This window comes from Echinops telfairi, unplaced genomic scaffold (assembly GCF_000313985.2).
Source record: "Echinops telfairi isolate 266 unplaced genomic scaffold, ASM31398v2 ScPeMD7_7410;HRSCAF=8448, whole genome shotgun sequence".
Taxonomy (NCBI): Eukaryota; Metazoa; Chordata; class Mammalia; order Afrosoricida; family Tenrecidae; genus Echinops; species Echinops telfairi.
Window position 1 is genome coordinate 4,447,115 of NW_022111310.1, and position 19,397 is coordinate 4,466,511.

Genomic DNA, 19,397 nt, shown 5'->3' on the forward strand with positions numbered 1-19,397 from the left:
GTTCCCATTCAGTCTCTCCGAAAACTGTTCAGGGGTGTTGCTTACATGCTTCACAATTGGTGGCCGTTCCCATTATTTCCGTCTGGTTGTTCCGTTTCCACGAACCTACATTCCTTCCTTTGATTTAAAGTAATTATGGTCTTGTGAAGGTGAATTTCAGATAGACCTGGTTTCTTCTGATTGATCACATTAGCTGTGCTTCAAAGTCCTGACCTCATACTAAAGTGGCCAGTTACAAAGGAGACCGGAATTTGGCAGATAAATTGATTCTGAAAGACAGAAATAAGTGGACTATGATCTATTAAATGCCATGTCTTTCCTCTACTGTTCTACTTTTCCCTTTGAGGTGTAGTGCGTCTCCGTTTCCTCTTCTGTCACATGTATTCTACACAAAGCACCTGCCCTCATTGTTGCCAGATCTTAGCCACCTTGTGCCACCCAGTCAACCCCCAGTGGAAAAATCAGAACCCAGAGAGGAAGGCGGAACAAGACCAGGAAGGGTCTATTACTGATTGAGAAGGCATTTACCCCACAGTCATAATGATCCATCCCTCTCTGCCTGAACATTCTTCCTGTAGCATCTTGTGACATTTTCACTTAACGTTTTGGACAGTACCCCAGTGAGGCCTGGTTAACATCGTAGGTGATGCCGTAGGCCACGCCGTTATGCTCCTCCTGCTCTGTGTTTGTTTCATATTCTTAGGCATCTACTATTGTAGACTTTCTAGTTTGATGAAGAAAGTGGCTTTTTTTCTAGTCTGAGAAGCGTATTATGGTAGCGCTGTATGGCAGTGCAAAACACTTAGAAGCTTCAGTGCTCGTTAGGGCTGCACAAAAGAGGTCAGAGCTGAAGTCAGACTCCAGGTGTCTGACAGTGACTTGCTTTCAAAAAGGCATATTCTTCCTGGGGGAAGGGTGTGGAAAGATAAAATATTTATTATGTTGCCCATCAGTCATCCAATATGAATTTAAAAGAAGAAAGTCAGACTGAAGGGAAGCCTCAGTGGAGGGATTCTGCAACATCGGAGAACAATGAGAGTAGTGTGCTGTGGACACCTGGGTCTGTATTCCATAGGTCCTTCAGCATTACATTTTATTACGCACGATGGCCTTGATTAAAATGTAATCCTGAAATTTGAAGTGATAGCATTCAGCCCGCTTGGCCAAGATCGTAGGCTTAAACATTGTGAATATGATGAACAAGGTATACTGTAAGGTTGGGACATCATTTCTTTTGTTTTATATTGTAGGGACTTGAGAGGAAAGGTTGGCATGTATGTTACCAGTATATGGTCAAGGTGCCAATAACAGAAAACCCCAAATATGAGGGGCTTCAAAAAGTTTGTGTGAAAATCCCATGATTTTTTTATTCCATTTTCCCATGAACTTTTTGAAGCCCCCCATAGTAAATTAAATAAATAAGGGGATTAAAAATAAAAGCTGTCCTCCGACAGTCATAGAGGCAGTCCAGAACTGCAGCGGCAGCCCAGCAGTCCACAGGGACCCGGTATCTCCATCCGTTGTTCTGCCATCCTCAGCTTGTGTGGGGTTAAGGGGAGGGGTCCCCCACAAATCATCCCTGGTCTGGTAGGCGCAATTGTACAGCGATAATAAGTAAAGATTATAGTAAAGTCAGAGAGAGCACGAGAGATAAAGGATAGAGTCAGGTAATGGAGTCAGACACAATTCATGGTAGCATTGCTCACCTCAGCCCCGCTTGAGGGTCCTTGTGGGGGGAACCCGGCCACGAGAACAGGAGCAGCCTCCAGGACTGAGAACCGGGAGCCTCCCCTGGCCCGAGAGCCAGAGAGAGCTTTTTCTTTCTTGCTTATCAATCATATCACTTTAGGGGGACATGATTATAGAATCACACGTCACAGGAAGGGGCAGTACAATAGGCAAACACATTGTAGGAAAGGGATCTATAAGCGTGACAGGAAAGGGATGAGCTAGGGGTTTGCCCATAGGAATGGGAAGGTCTAGGGGTATACATTGACAAGATGGGCGGACCCTAGATTCATGATGGCAGTCTAATCTTGGTCATCCTTGGGCGGGTTTGACCTCTCTGGTGTCTCCTATAAGGAAACAGACAACTACTATCCTTATCAGAAGGGAGTGGGCCCTACTTGTTGTGGGATAAACAGTGGTGTCTGCTTGGTCTAGACAGCTGATAACTCTCAGGGAGAATGACCCCCCAAATCCACTCCTGATGACCTCCAAGTGTACAGTCATTCTCAAGCAGCTAAGTCTAGCATAGATTTGGGGGAGACAGCTTGGGAGAAACCCTTCTGTTTCCCATAAGCTTGCTTCTGTCTTGCATGTAAGGTGGCTTCCCGCTGAGGCTAGCACATCCCCATCCCAGTTAAGGTGGAATTGTTGTTTTTAAGTGTTGTCAGCTCCAACTCCTAGAGACTCTGTACAGCAGACAAATCCTGCCTGATCCTGCATGATCCCCACCATTGTTGAGTCCATTATTTCAGGCCCAGTACCAATCCATTTTGTTAAGCGCCTTCCTCTTTTTTTCTGGCCTTCTGCCTTACCAAGCCTGGGGTCCTTCTCCAGGGACTGTTCTCCTCAGATAACATGTCCAACGTGCTTGAGATGAAACCTCTCCATCTTCGATCCTTGGGAACATTTGGGCTGTTCTTCCTCTATGACAGGCCAATTTGTGCTTCTATCAGTCGGTGGCAATATTCTTTGCCAACACCATAATTCCAATGTATCTCTTCTTCTGTGGCGTTCCTAATCATTGTCCAACTCTCACATGCAGTGGAGGTGAGAGAAAATCCCATGGCTTGGGCCAGGTGCACCTTATTCTGCAGAGTGACATTCTTGCTCTTCGACACTAAAGAGGTTTGGGCAGCAGGTTTTCCCAATGCAAAAGGCCGTTTGATTTCTTGATAGTTGCTTCTGTGAGCTTTAATTGTGGATCCAAATTAAATGAAATCCTTGAGAATTTCCATCTTTTCTCCATTTCTTGGCCCAGTTGGGAGGATTTTGTTTTGTTGTGTTACCTACCAAAGGTTGTGTGTAGTGTTTTATCTTCATGAGGAAATCCTTCAAGCCTTCTACATTTTAATTAAGCAAGGGTGTGTGATCTACAAATCACAGATTGTTAATGAACATTCCTCCCAGCCTGCTGCTGTGTTCTCAGATAACTGCTCAGCATAGAGTGAAGAAATACGGTAAGAGGCTACAACCCTAACACACCTTGCCTGATTTTAAGCCAGGCAGTGTTCTCTTGTTCTCTTCAAATGACTGCCTCTTCGACCATGTACACATTCTGCATGAGCACAATGAAAGGTTCTAGAATTTCTATTTTTCTCAATGTTAGCCATAGTTTGCTATGATCCACATAGTCAAACACCTTTGTGTAGTTGATAAACATAAGTAGACATCGTCCTGCCAAGATCCATCTGCCATCAATCATGATATCCTGTATGCCACATCCACTTCTGAATTTGCTTTGAATTTCTGGCAGCTCCTGTTGCAACCATTGTTGAATTATCTTCAGCAAAGTTTTACTTGTGTATAATATTAGTGATATTATTCAGTAATTTCCAAATTCTACTGGGTCACCTTTCTTTAGATTGGGCATAAATACTAGTCAGTTGTCCAGCTTGCTGTCTTCCAGATTTCTTGGCTTAAATAAATGAGTGCTTCCAGTACTTAATCAGCTGGCTGAAACATTTCAATTATTTCATCAATTTCATCAATTCCTGGAGTATTGTTTTTGGCTAATGCCTTCAGTGCAGCATGGACTTCTTCTGTAAGTACCATGGGGTCTTGATCATGTAACCTCTTGAAATGGTTGAATGTCAACCAGTTCTTTTGAGTACAGTGGCTCCGTGTGTGTCTTCAGACTTCTTACGATGCTTCCTGCGTCATTCAATAGTTTGCCCGTGGAACCTTTCAATATCGCAGCATGAGGTTTGAATCTTTTCTTCAGTTCTTTCAGCCTGAGATACACTGGCGGGGTTCTTCCCTTTCAGTTTTCTAACTCTAAATATTTGCGTGTTTCACTATTATACTTTGTCTTTTCAAGCTTGAAATTTTCTGTTCAACTCTTTTACTTCCTCATTTCTTCCGTTAACTTTAGCTACTCTCCATTCAAGACCACGTTTCAGGGTCTGTCTCTTCTGAACTCCACCTTTCACTTGTCTTTCTTTGCAGTCTTTTTGATGACGTTTTGCTTTCTTCATATATGATATTCTTGTTGTCATCCCCCGGTTTGTCTGGCCTTTGGTCATTAGTGTTCCACTGGTCAGATCTATTCTTGAAATGGTCTCTGAATGCAAATGTGACATGCTCAAGGTTGCATGTTGGCTCTCCTCCCTTGTTTCACTTTCATCAGCTTCACCTTGAATGTACAGCAAGCAGTTGGTGGTCTGTTCCACAGCTGGCCCTCAGCCTGTGTTTGGCTGATGATATCAGTGTCATAATTGTCTCTTCCTACATATGTCTTCAGTTTGATTCCTCTGTGTTCCATTGTGTTGAAAAACATCATTTGCAAGTTGAAACACAATGCATATAGTGTTGAATGTAAAATTCATGATATCCTCTGTAACCCTTTATGTCAGTCACCATTAAAAGTGTTTTTTAAAATAGGTATTTGCAATGAAGAAGTCATTGGTCTTGCAAAATTCTATTACAGCTTCGTTTCTCTTACCATGTCTATATAGTCTAACTACTGATCTTTCTTCTTCGTTTTCAATGATTGCCTTTCAGTTGCCAGTAATTACAAGTGCATCCTGATTGCATAATTGCACGATAAATTTCAGTCTCAAGAAGTTGGTAGAATTCAATTTCTTCATCATTGGTTTTAGTGGTTGGTGTGTAAATTTGAATAATAGTTGTATTGACTTGTCTTCCTTGTGGGCATGTAGATATTACCCTAGCTCCTACAGCATTGTAGCATTGTACTTCAGGATAGATTTTGAAATGTTCCTTTTGGTGATGAATGTGATACCATTCTTCTTGAAGTTGTCACTCCTAGTTTTACCCTATGATTGCTCAATTCAAAAGGGCCAAGTAGCATTCCATTTCAGCTAATTAATGCCTAGGATATTGTTCTTTATGTGTTTCGTTTCATTTTTGATGACTTCCAGCATCCTAGATTCGTAATTCACACATTAAATGTTTCAACTATGAATGGATGTCTGCAGTTGTTTCTTCTCATTTTGAGTCAGAGCTCATTAGCAAATGGAAGGTATTAAAGCTTTACTTCATCCACATTACTAAGGTTGACTCTACTTTGTATTTTAAGCGCCTTCCAACTTGAGGGATTCATCTTTGGAAATGATCAGACAATGCTCCACTACTATTCATACGGGCTTTAGTGGCTAATCCTTTAGACGTGGACTGCCTGTTCCTTCTTCCTAGTCTCCCTTAGCCTGGAAGCTCTGCTGAACCCTGTTCATCATGGGTGGCCCCTCTGGTACACCTCCCCGCCCCTGCCAAATGGAAAAAAGCTCCATTGGGTAGAGCTTTCATTGTATGCATTTTCCCCGCTAGGCAAACATCAAGCAACCACCCTGAGTTAGTGCACCCAGTGGCATTGCCTGGGAAGGTTCTCTCTGGTCACAATGAATTTTTTGTAAAAGCAGTTTCACTCGAACCTCATTTTTTGTGATGGCCAATTTAAGAGAACAGCATGTGGCTGTGAAATTTTGTTTCCTTTTGTGGGGTGGAGGGGGGATGCCACAGAAACTGTTGTGATATTGAGCACAGCTTACAAGGACAGCACTATGGGAAAAACTTAAGAGTACGGTGGTTTTCTCATTTCAAAATAGGTGAAATGTCGATTGATGACATACCTTGTTCTGGATGTTCATCACCTTCCCGAAGGAACAAAAATATTCACTTATTTGGAGTTCTTTCCATCAGGTCAGACTATTAATCCAGTTTTCTATTTAGAGGTTCTGAAAAGGTAGCCTAACAGTGTGCGACAAAAGAGTACTGATTTGTGGTATATTGGGGACTGGTTTTGTCACCATGACAATGCACCTGCTCACACAGCCATCTCAGTGCACCAGTTTTGGGCAAAAACAGCATGCCCTATGTACCTCACTCACCTGACGTTGCTCCGTGCAACTACAAGGGACATGAAAGGACAGCAATTTGTTGACACAGAAAAGGTGAAGAAAATACGAGGGAGGTGCTGTCAGCCATCCAAACAGATGAGTTTGAAAAATGTTCCCAAGAATGGAATTGCAGAGTTGACAAATGTATTAAGTGTAATGCAGAGTACTTTGAAGGTGATAAGATTGTTTTGTAGAGATTTTAAATACTTAGCTTTGAAAAAACGTTCCAGTGTTGTTGTTTTTCTGATACCCTCTTGTAACAACACAGAAGCCACCACAGTGCAGCAAACTGACAGATAAATGATGGGCAGCAGATAACCAGAGCTGCATTTCAATTTCTAAGTTTTATTTTTTCAATGCTCTCTCCTTTATTGTTATTTTTCTTTTAATAAGATGCAATTGACTTTTAAAGCTAATCCTGCCCTTGTTCCATGGACAGAATATCATCTCATCTCTATGGTATTATTTTTATATTTTCTGAAGCTTCCTTGTCTTTGTTTTACTTTGAGTCCCCTCTTTGTGTGTGTTTGCCCCTGCTTGTTATGTTATTGGCTTTCTTGGATGGCTGTTGATATTTTAAAGTGTTGCTGGGAAGGTGCGTGTAGAACTATAATTGTGTAACAGGGTAATACCGGGGGCCTTGCTCACTGGAGGGGTGAACAAGTGAGGATCTATTTTAACGGGAAACAATGAGGTATCAGTGTCTATAGGTCTTGTTAGCAATTCATTTCCCTCAGTCTCCTGCTTGTCAGGAAGGTACATTTCTTGTGTCAGAGGGGTCATTATGGCAGATGTGGGGGTAAGGATTCTGAGAGGCTATAGTGTAAATTTATGAGTTTTTCAACCAGCAGGGGAAGGAGATTAAGTGGGGAGAAGAGCAGTATCGCTCGTCATCCTGAGCTTCCATATCCAGACGCCATGTCTCCGGTTGGCGCTAGGGGTCTCGTCCCTGCCCTCAGCTGTATTCATGCATCCCACGCTTCTCTTGTTCCTCCTGTCCCGAGGCTGTGTTCTGGGGTGCTGTCTGCCGCCCAGACCCTCATCTCTTCTACAACTTCCTTGACAAGTCAGCAAATGATGTGAATAGCAGAAGTAGGAGTTGTTTCCCGCCGTTGCGTGTTGTGCTTGGGGTTCCATGTAGCCCTATTATTCTCTGCGTTGTTCAGATGAAAAAGCAGAGCTGAAGTAGTTCAATTACTTGCTTGAGGTCATTATGTTAGTAGATGTGTTTGGCTTGTAGTTCTATGCTTGAAAGGAGTGCACTCCTAATAAATGGGTGACGAATACATGAATATGTGGATGTATCCACAGAGCCCAAGGTGACCTCCGGTGTTTTAGAAGCGACTTTCTATTGCTGGCTCTTTTATTGGCTTTGCAATCAACTAAATCCACAGGCTTTTTTTTTTTTTTTTTACATGAACTGCAGCTGCTGAGCCAGATCGTAGGTAGTTCTTACACCATTGCTCTTTTAAAATTTATTCTTACTTTAATTCTTAATTCTTTCTATCTTGTGGAATTGTTGTCTTTGTTCTCTGTTAATTCTTCCTTCTAGTTCATGTTGTCTGCACATGTGGTAATTGTACACTGTTGTGTTCACGTCATTAAGGAAACCGGTGAACAGGAAAGGGGCAGAGCGCGGAGTGCACCGTCACCCTGTCTCTGTCGCAGCCTCACAAATCCACTCTTCTTACAGATTTGCATCATGACCCACAGCTGGCAGCGTTTCCAGTGCCCTTCCTTTTGTGGACATTGGGTCAGTATTTGCTGGTCTCTAGGAACTTTTCCAATTCTCCACGGTTCCTCATAGATGGGCGGACTGCTTCTGTGCTCACACTTGCAAAAGCGGTTGGTTCTCTCAAACGTAGTTTCCCTGGGCCTGTTGGCTTGAACTCATCGGAAGTATCGAGGTTTGCTGTGACACGTTTGGTTTTCATTTCTTCATCATGTTTATTGGAGACTTTTCGATTTGGAAGATCATGTTTCTCAATAAAGATGAAAGTAGAAAAGTATGGAGTTTGAATAGTTTTCCTCTCCTCTGCGTCTACTAACCATATCTACACCACCATTTGTCACCTTTCAAACATTGCCTTTGGTTCCAATCCCAACTCGCTCACTCCCGTTGACACATGCCCTGAGTGAGTTCATCTCCAGTCAGAGAGACACCGTCTCACGCGCACTGTGCAGCAGACTCGAAGGTTCCCTGATGTAACTTTTACACCACTTTAGCCATTCCTCAGACAGCTGTCAGTGCACTTGATCTTTAGAAGGCTGGAATGATAAAATAAAAATATGCCTGATGGTTATTCTGAGGCTTGGTGTTATATGAAAACAACAGCCACCACCAATAACAACCTTGCACGTAAGATTGATACTTGGTGGCAACTTATATACAAGTTTGCGTAATACAATTGAATGCTGGATTGTTATAAGATTTGGATTTGTAAGAGCCCCCCCAGTAAAATAATTACTAAAAAGAAAAAAGAGATTGGTACTTGGAAGTTAATTACACTTGATCTTAGCCAAAAGGCCGAGAAGTGATGGTACTTGGAAGTTAATTACTCAGCATGTTAAGCTGTTTAATTTTAATAACAGGCTGTGTTGCTGGTGACAAAATTTCCAGGGCAACAATAAACAATTGCTATTCTAGACCATTAGTTAGTCATCTCTAATTTAATTGTGTGTCAGACTTACTGTATGGATTACTGTTGGTAAATGAAGATTATGATTGGCAAAAAAAATGTTTTTTATCACTTAGTGATCTGAACCATAATGAGGATACTTGTAGATTTTAAATGGTAACTCAGTGATACCATTCCGGTACAGTGAAAAAAAAAAAAGGAAACAGGTGTGAATTACAATCTGACACATCTCATTTAGCAAGGGCACTGGTACTAATAGGGGTGGCACTTACTGAAAAGTTAAAACAGGTGAGTTCATTGTTGGTTTTGGTAACCTTGTTAAATACGGATGGCTAAAGAACTTCGATTTCAGTTCCCTCAAGAAGAAAAGACTGGAGCTAATGCCAGTCTTAAGAATTCTGAAGGGCTGGCATCTAGGGAAAGACTAGACATATTATATGTGTCTTTGTGGTCAAAAGTGGGCCGGTGGTCACGAGTTACAGGGAGATGAGCTTGGCTTACGACAAGGAAGAACTTCTGACCCTTGCGTATTAATGCCACGCATGCACTTCACTAGTAGGGTTAAAAAAGATGCTAAATAGCAGTCAATTTTTAATGTCATTTTGTCCTTTTGTCATGCTTTTCAATGCCTCCTTTATGTCTTTATTTAAAATATGCGTATTTTAGTCCCTCTCCAATACTGAATCTGAAGTTCCGTTTTCTTGCTTGGGAATTCTTATTATACTGATTCCTGCTCATAGCAGATTGCTTCTTCTGTTTGGTAATTTTCTATTTTAAGCGCATTTTCAGTGGGGCTATATCGGAGGTAAGTATGTGTTAAGGGTAAGAGGTCCCTGGATGGTGCAAGCGGTCTGTTTTAACCACTAACTGAAAGGTTCCGAAGGGCTAAGGGGATGTCCAAATGGGACTTGGAGTGATTTCTCCTGTGTTCCTCAGGACTAATCCAAAGGATAACTTTTCAAAATAGTGTCTTAATGTAGGGGTCTCTGCATCGTACAAGTAGCCTGTGCCCTAAATTCATGTAAGTTAAATGTAAGAATATTTAGGAGGGACTTATTTATTTTGACCAAGAACACAGACCAAGATAGATAAGGATTCTTATCACCAATACCGATGCACTTTGTTTTTGTTTATTAGCACCTCCTCTTTCTGAGTATATAGCCCTTCATTGAACCTAGATTTCTTTTAGGAAGTACAATTCCAAGGCCATACCTCTTTTAGGCCAACGATTTCACCTCTTATCTTCTTGTTGCTTTTGAAAATCCATGCACCTTGGTTATACAACTTGCAACATCTTTCATCTTCACGCACTCCGCACCATAGCTGCGGCATTGGCTCAAGTAACTACTCTGGTATGCAGTTAGCATGGAATTTTCCCAAGTTTCTTGTATGCCAACTTCCTATTTAAGAGGATGTGTATATGTAGAACTTTTGTAGCAGGAGGGAAATTTTTCATTTAATTTACCTGATAGGTTGCCCAAAACAGAAGTTAAGACTGGCTATCGCTAAAGATGCTATTAGCCAGATTTGGGCAATCGTTCATTCATTTATCAAACTCAGAACTCAGTGCCATTGAGTTGATTCTGAACTGCTCTTGTGAGTTTCCCAAAGGAAATCTCTATAAGATTAGAAAGCTGCTTTTTCTCCTGCAGAGCAGCTAGTGGTTTCAAACTGCTGACCTTGTGGTTAGCAGCCCAACATGTAACCCACTATGCCACCAGGACTCCCAGTTCACTTATAGAAAAAATGATATGGGGACTGTCTTCCAAGATTGGATTGCCAAAAGAATCCATACATCTTTCCTGGAAGAAGTACATCTGGAAAGCTTAGTAAGGATGGCGAGACTTCTTCTCGCATACTTCGGGCATGTCCTTGGAGAAGGACATCATGCTTGGTAAAGTAGAAAGGTTCTCAGTGAGGTGATTGACACAGTGGTTGCAACAATGGGCTCGGGGATAGTAACTGTGAGGATGGCTCAGGACCAGGCAATAGTTAGTTCTGTTTACACAAGGTCATTATGAGTTAGAATCTACTCAACGGTACCTTGCAACAGCGCACCTCTCCATTCAGCGCTAGTTGACTGTTTCCTGGCTCTGGTTTATCTCTGTGGGTTTTCTAATTCTGTCTGGTGGGCCAGATATGTTCACCTTCTAGACCAGCGGCTCTCAACCTGTAGGTTGCAGCCCCTTGGGGGTCGAACAACCCTTTCACGGGGGTCGCCTGGTTCATAACCGTAGCAAAATGACAGTGATGAAGTAGCAACGAAAATAATTTGACAGTTGGGGGGTCACCACCACATGAGGAACTGTATGGAAGGGTCGCGGCATTAGGAAGGTTGAGGACCACTGCTCTAGACCTTTGAAACCTCATTCTATTCTTCTCCAAGTTAGCGTCCACGGCTGAGTCACTTTGTTCTTTTGCTACTGTGCTTACGTTTTGGTAGGTGAGTAGGAATTTGGGGTAAGTAGACCCAGTCACTTTAATAGGGAATCCTTTCTTTTGTCTAGTACCAACGGTGCCGCGTCTGGGACAAGTTGCATGAAGAGCATATCAATGCGGGACGGACTGTGCAGGTAAGGGCGTTGTCTCTGGAGAGCTACTCCAAAGAGTAGTGGGATCAAGTTAAGTTTCCTTATCACTGGTCCTTTCACACATACCGGGCAAGGGCCTTCCAAAAGTTTGTGGGAAAGTGGAATGAAAAACGAATGGGATTTTCCCAACAAGTTATTGTGGGAAGTCCTCTCATGTTTGTAATGTCTTTAAAAATGTATAGGTAGCAGGAATTACTGAGTAAAACATCATGCATATTGTTAAGGTTTTGATTGAGTTTATCAAATTTCACTCCAGAAATGAGATGTGATTTAAACTTCACAGTCAGTGCATTTCCTCAGATTTTTAGCAGCACTACTGATATTACCCATTTTCAAATTTTTGCTACGTAGTGAATTAAAACCAATCTGTCTCACACTGGACGTGGTGGTGGTTTCTCTAAGGGGGAAGGGTTCGTTCTGTTTTCGTGAGCACGTTTTTGTGAGTTGTCTGCGCTGACCTCGGGCCTGTTTTCGGTTACACGATGTCTTCTCTAAGAGCTTCTCACTGGACGACACTGATCATCTCCGACATAGGTTGCAGGCATTCTTTGTCTGATAGTTATTGTAGATTGATTTCAAAAAATGAAATTTTCACAGAGCTCAAAATCGAAATACAATGATAAAACTGATAATGCCTACCTTCTGTATCTCCAGGTCTACTTAGAAGAAACTTTTGTGACTCCTGGCCAGTTTCTCGAATATTCACCTCTTTATTTCTAAACACTGTGTAAACTGGTTATTTCTTGATTCATCAGATTTGAGTATTATCTCCTCACTTCTAACTCTGATACGGAGAGATAGAGTTTCCCATATACTGCTAGCGTACTTTCTTTTCCCTTATATGATTATATATACTATAATTTTGGGTCAAAGCAGTAATCGACATCCCATTATGTATATTATGAAGATACTGCTTCCTGGCAGACTGAATAGGGAAATACAGTATAGCTCTTCCCCCCACCCCCTGCAGTTAATAATTACCTCATTTTTCAAAATTGCTCAGCTTTCTGTGTATTTGTATTTAATCTAGTTTCTAAATATTCCACATCTCTGCTACCAGGCATTGGTAATATATATTTTCATATTCATGTATTCAAATAAGTGGATTCCACTCATTGTCCTGAACACTCATCCACCCCACCCCCACCCCCCACCCCTGGAGCTCCAACATATGGACTTGATCTCTCATTTGTGATGGTTAATTACAAGGATAAGCTTAGGATTCTAGTTAGAATTTCCTTTCCATTTTGATGATTTTCTAGTTTTGCTCTTCCAAAATCTAATTTTCCAGTGTTTCTATCTCACCGCCATCGAGTATGCTTTCTAACGCAGTCTGGTAGGATAGAGCGCATAGAGCAGAATGTCCTTAGAGGACAGAGTAGAACCACACCTGTGGGTTTCTGAGACGAAATCCTTATGGAAGAAGAAAACCTTCTCTTTATCCCACAGAGCAGCTGGTGGTTTTGAACTGCTGACCTTGTGATAGCAGCCCAACACATAGCCCACTATGCACCAGGGCACATAGTCTTTGTATAGATCATTTTTGGGAGATGGGGTGGGGTTTGTGATCTTCTGCTTATCCTTAATGTTCTGAAATTGGATGATATTTGTCATATTGGGTCCTTTCAACTATAAATATCCACATTCTTTGATCTGAGAAATATTCTTAAATTGTTTATTTGATAGTTTATTTCTTTGTTTGTTTTTTCAAAGATCAACAGACTCTGTCATACAGGCTAACTCATTTATTTGTAGGTTGGCTTTGGCTGCTTTCACACCTAATGGCAGACTTGAATATCATGACAGACCACATGGCCGGCAAAGCTGAACTATTTACTGTCCTGACCTTGACATACAAAGTTTGCTAAATCCTCTTCTGTTGGTTGTTGGAATTCTTTGACTACCTGATTTTCTCTTCCTTTAACGGAAGAGTCCCTTGGCTTCATCTTTCAGTCGTTTGCTGTCTTCTTTATTTCGGCTGCTTATTTCACTTTCAAGAGCTCCCCCAGCTCTCCTTCCCCTTTCTCATAGCAGTTTGTTTGTGACTGTACATGAGGGCTAGACAGGTGCATGGTGCCTTGGTGGTGTCGTGGGTCAGAGTGCTCGAGTGCTAAGCCAAAGGTTGACATTGGAACCCACCAGGTGTTACCAGGAGAAAGACGTGGCCGTCTGCTTCCAGAAAGACTGACAGCCTTGGAAACCCCGTGAGGCAGTCTGTTCTGTGCTATCGGGTCTCCTTAATCAGAATCTATGCCACAGCCATTGTGTTCCACAGGTCCCGGGAATAGGTGTTAGTAGCTTAAGTTAGAGGAGATGGTGAAGGCAGATTGATTTGAGATTTAGATGGAAATTTGACCTCTCTCTCTATTAGTGTATCCTACTGTTTGCTAATTAGATTATAGGCTGAAAGAGCAGGGCCATGTCTGTGCTGTTTGCACATTTCACTGTAGCTTGTGCCCAGCAAGCCTCAGTGTTGATTAAATTGTACTGGGCATGTTAATCTCAATGAGTTATTATGGATTGGATTCCAACCATCTTTACTGTGTAAAGGATCATTAAAAATTACTTGTGATTTTTTCAAGACAATGATTATAATTAGAGTGTTTACTGATTTTTTTAAATATATATGTATATGTCTAAAACTTTGATCTCCATTTGGCACAAAAGATTTTTGTGAGCCATTAGGATACATGAAACTATGGTTAGATGATGGCATCTGAAGTTCATTTATTTATTTATTTTAAAAATCATTTTATTGGGGGCTCATACGACTCTTATCACAATTCATACATATATCAATTGTATCAAGCACATTCATTGCCCTCATCATTCTCGAAATACTTACTCTTCACTTAAGCCCTTGGTATCAGCTCCTCATTTTGTTCCCCCCTCCCTCTCTGCTGCTCCCTCCCTGTTGCTACTTGGAATCAACTTGATGACACCCAATTTGGTTTTTTGGTTTATTAGTTTGTGTTAGACTCATGCATATTCTATAGTTTTCATTATGAGATTGGTGTTAGTATAAGAACTATTATTTACTTTTGTACTGTGTGTGTCTTTAAGCTCTTTTATTGTTTTGCTTTTGTGAATTGCTTTTTAAAAATCTTTTAAAAGAAGGTATTTGGTGCAGACAAAAGAATATATTAAATGCATCATTAAGCTGCCAAGTGTAAGTTCTAAAATACAATACTATGGTTAATACCAACTGCCCAGACCAAGGCTAGCTAGACCCCTGCCAGGACTTTGCATTATCTGATGGGCTGCTCCTTCCTATGCCGCCCATTCGCAGGCTTCAGATGTAGCCACTGCCGTGACTTTCGGACTATCAGCCCTTCCCTCTAACGATAATAGTTGTATCTACTATGGATGTGTCCTTTAACAATATATTGTTTACTTTTGTTTAATTTTATTTGATCTTCATAAATCCACCAACCTTTTAGTTAGCAACCCAGCACTTAATCTTGTGGACCACCCCAGCCCCTAGCCCTCCTTGTTGTTTTTGTGAGGAGTCACTGAATTGGTTCCTGCGCACAGCGACTGCACAGCAGAATGAAGCGCTGCTGAGTCCCACGCCTCCTCCCGGTCATTGCTCTTTGGAGCCCGTTGTTGCAGCCACTGTATCAATCCATTTCATTGACAGTTCTCCTCTTTGTCGACCCTCCGCTTTACCAAGCCCGATGCCTTCCTGTACAACATAGGTGCCCAAACTTATTTGGCCTACCATTCCCTTTTGGGGGGGGGGGTTATTCAGTGGTCCCTAGCAACGAAAAACTTGTACTGCAGCCCATAATCCAAGATAAAGTGTAGGTATCTGCTTTTTTACCCCTCCCCCATGCGAGGAGGTATCACCCTCTTTGGGAAACACTGCTCTAGAGACTAGTCCCTCCTGGTGACACACCCAAAATATGTGAGGCCAAATTTTGCTATCCTTGCTTCTAAAGAATATTCTGACTATATTTATTACAAGACAGATCAATGTGTTTTTTTTTCTAGTGTTTTCAACATTCTTTCTCAATACCATAATTCAAATGCATCAATCTTTCTCCTCCCTTCCTCATTTATTGTTCATCTTTTACAAACCCATTAGACAACTGAAGACACCGTGACTTGGGTCAGGGCTACCTGATACCTAAAAGGGACGTCTTTGCACTTAAACCCTTAATAGGTCTTTTGCACCTGCCCCAGGCAGTGCGCCATTTGGTTTCTTGACTGTCGCTTCCATGAGTGTTGACTGTGGATCCAAGCCCCAGACAACCTCAGTCTTTATTTATCTCGGTGTTGTCTATTGGTCCAGTTGTGCAGATTCCTGTTTTCTTTATATTAAGGTGGATCCATACTGAAGGCTGTGGTCTTTCATCTTCATCAGCAAGTGCTTCAAATACTTTTTAATTTCAGCAAACAAAATTGTGTCATCTGCATACTACAGGTTGTTAACGAGCCTTCTTTCAACCCTGCTGTTGTGTTCTTCATATCGGCCAGTTTCTCAGAGTATTTTCTCAACATGCAGATTGAATAGGTATAATGAAATGCACCCCTGACAGACATCTTTTATGTATTTTAGACCATTCACTATCTCTTGTGTTGTTCCAGTGTCTGCTTCCTGGTCTGTGTACAGATTCCATCGAAGCACAAGGATGAGTTCTGTAATTCCCATTTTTCACAATGTTATCCATGATTGGTTATGATCCATACAGTCAAATTCGTTTGCATAGTTGATAAAACACAAGTAAACATCTTACTGATATTCTCTGCTTTCCAACAAGATCCTTCTGATGTCAGCAATGGCATCCTTCATGCTACACCCTCTTCTGACGTCGCCGTGAATCTTCCAACCAATGTGTTTATGTAGTTTATTCACTTTGGCACTTACTGAGAACCCTAATGAGTCCCAGCCCCAAAGTTGTTCTTAGGGGGATTAGTTTGTTTCTATCTATACTTCCTATCTGTAGAGTAGGGGCTCATTGGGTATTTGTTGAATAAATTGAGGGGGACCTTTTTCTCCTTTGATTTTTACTCTTCTTGATCGGATAGTTCAGGATTTCCCAATGTGGATGATCCTACCCCTGAGGGACCCTGGAACGATCTGGCTAGAGGGCTGCAAAAGCAGATACCTCTATCCTGAATTATGGGCTGTAGTACAAAAAATTTTAATTTTCAGGAGAGCATTGAATAATTTCTTTCTGAAAAGGGGATGATAGACCAAATAAGCTTGGAAACTTATGATCTAGTTAATATTGTTTTAAATTCTGCATGTTCTTTTAGGTGACTTTTATGTTGAAATGGAAAATGTGGAGTCATTGCTGTCAGTACATTTTTCAAATAGGTAGTGTATGAATAGTCCAGATTTATTTTAATTAAGTATCTATGACTCTGGAGCCTTAATAATAAATTATAGGAGATCTAGAATGTGTTTACTCTAGGCTGTTTAAATGTTTACCAGTGGACTTGTGTTCTGTGTTTGTAAAGAAATCTGATTAATTATTATGATACCAAATGTTTTCTGCTGTACATAATTTGCTCTCAAAATTACATGTTGTAAAAACACATTAGAAATCTTTAAGTCAATATTGAACAAAGGCAAATATATGCATAGCCATTCCTCTTTTAATCATTAAATACATAACTAGCAATTTTTTGAATTTTCAATTAACTTAGAATAATTACTTTTTACAGTTTTATCAGTATAGATAAGTATATACTCATATTTGAATATATCTTTTATTCTTTAGATGGAAATTTAGGGACATTTCTGAATGAAGGGAAAAAAATCACAGCTAGTAACTAACTTTTGTTATAAAACAAGAGAGTGAGACTCTTGGTAAATACCTAGCTAGCATACTTTCTTTTTTTTCTTTTTTTTAACTTTACTGATTTTACAACCATTGGCCTGTTTTGAGCAAATCCCATAAAACATACAGACACCCCGCGTTGTCTTTGGGCTGCGTAGGTTTGATTCACTGCAATCACTAGTCATGCATGTATATCGGGAGAAAAACTCTAACACGTGCTGCCATTGAGGCCGTCTGACTCCTGGTGACCTTACAGAACAGGGAAGGACTGCTTCTGTGGGTTAGTCACCGAGACGGTCACCTTCATGGCCTCGTGGTTAGCAGCTCAGTATAACCACTGCGCCACCAAGGCTCCTAGGAAGGGAGGGAGGAAGGAAGGGTAAACATAAACTCTCCATTCCCTCTTTGTACGGACTGTTAATGGAGATACACATGGAGGAGCAGCTCCACAAATCTCCCAGAGGAAAGAATTGTACCTTCGAATCTCATAAAGCAAATACTAAGCAAAAGAGTCAGTGTTTCTAGTGTTGTGTCAAAGTCATGCAAGGGAGATCAGCATCTTGCAAGGAAGTCCCGCCTTTCCAGGTGTGTAGCCAGCGGTGCTTCTTCAGCTAAGGAGCACAGCAAGTGTGCCTCCGCCCTGGAACCAAGTGCAGGGGGCTCCACTATCACCTCAAGGTGAGAGGGAGGCCCCGTGGTCTTCCGCTGCTTCTCAGTCTGTTTACCAGGACGCACCTCTAAGGCTTGGTTTTACCCCTTACGGAGTGTCCACACCTGGGTGTGACCTACCTGCCCTCTTCTTGCTCCCCATCTAGTGCTGTCAGTTTATGCTTCTAGCACCCAAGTTGTCGATATTTCTGAAAATTTTCGGAATTTGTCATTTCATGTTTGTCTGTCTGACTTGTGTGTTAAAAGAACAGAAACACTTGAAGATTTTCCATGTTCTGGACCCTGGAGATATGACTGTAAGGAGGTGCTTATTCTCATAGACCTTCCATTCTGGGGGCTGTAAATGAGAAGAACCAGGATCATTTGTTGTGATGTCACTAAGTAGATATTGTGTGAGAGGGTTGTAAGTCCCATGGAGGAAAAGTAAAGCCCGTGAAAGAGAACAAAGACTCAGAAGGTGATGAGCGTGGCGATCTGAGAAGACAGCCTTCAAGTTCCTGAAGGGCATGCAGCAAGGTGAGTCGAGTTTTCCATGCAGAGGGAAAATCCAGCGCTAACCCTTGGAGGCAGGAAGGTGCCCAGGACAAGTGAGGAGCTCAGTGTGGCTGGTGGGAGTCAGGACAGTGTTAGGAGGTGAGACAGAGACTCATTCTCGGCCAGACCATGACTGGCTTTGCAGGTCGTGGTGACTGAACGTTGGATAGAAAGCCATGATGTTGAAACAGCCAGATAGCTCGTAAGGTAATTTGAATATTAAGCGGGGAAAACACTACTTGGTGGCTTTTCCATTTCTGATGTTCTTCATTCCTTTGCATAGTTCCATAGTTCCAACTGGTATGTTCCTTTTGCTCCTCTGTTAGTGTTGAATTCTTTCAGCTTTTGTGTCTCTGAAAAATAGATTTGTTTCATCTGATTTTAAAGGAAATTTTGCTGGGTGTAGAATTCTACGTTGACTTTTTCTCTTTTTAAGGATATTGTTGCACTGCCTTGTCTGAGGCGATGTCTGTTTCATTCTATGATCCTTCTCTGGATGCATTGAGTCTTTCTTCCCTCTGACTGCTTTTAAGATTTCCCCTTAATCACTCATTTGAGCACTTTGATTCGTAGGCACCTCAGTAGTTTGTTTGCTTCATGTTTCTTGAGCTTTAGATTTTGTTGAGCTTCTTGAATCATTGGTTTTCTAGTTTGCATAGAACTTGGGAACTTTCTGATCACTAATAATTTTTTCAGTACATTTTTATGTCTCCTCTCTTCTCACTTCTCCTTCAAGGACTCTAACTACGTGTATAAGGACTGCTAAAGTAATCTTACCGTTCTCTGGTGCCCTTATTAATGTTTCCCCTCTGTTCGCTTTAAATAGTTTTTGTCGATAGACTTTTATAAATCTTATTTATATTTATATTGAAATCTTTTATAAATCTTATTGTCAACAAAGTTTAATTTGCTAATAGTCTCGCCAATGTGTTTTCATCTCACACGTTATAGTTTTTAATCTATGAGTTTATTTTTGGTTCTTCCATGTGTTTCAGGTATCTCCTTTTTTTTTTTCTTTTTTAACATTTTATTAGGGGCTCATACAACTGTTATCCCAATCCATACACACATCAATTGTGTAAAGCGCATTTG

At 41.3% G+C, this 19,397-nt stretch overlaps 1 protein-coding gene across 1 annotated transcript in view; it reads left to right on the forward strand.

The window, feature by feature from the left end:
- The window catches only part of STX17 (syntaxin 17), a 61,797-nt gene that overhangs the window by 18,708 nt on the left and 23,692 nt on the right, over nucleotides 1-19,397 (forward strand). Inside the window, exon 3 of the mRNA XM_004710985.2 lies at nucleotides 11,230-11,295. Coding sequence (XP_004711042.1) covers nucleotides 11,230-11,295 — 66 coding nt within the window. The remainder of the gene's footprint in view (nucleotides 1-11,229; nucleotides 11,296-19,397) is intronic.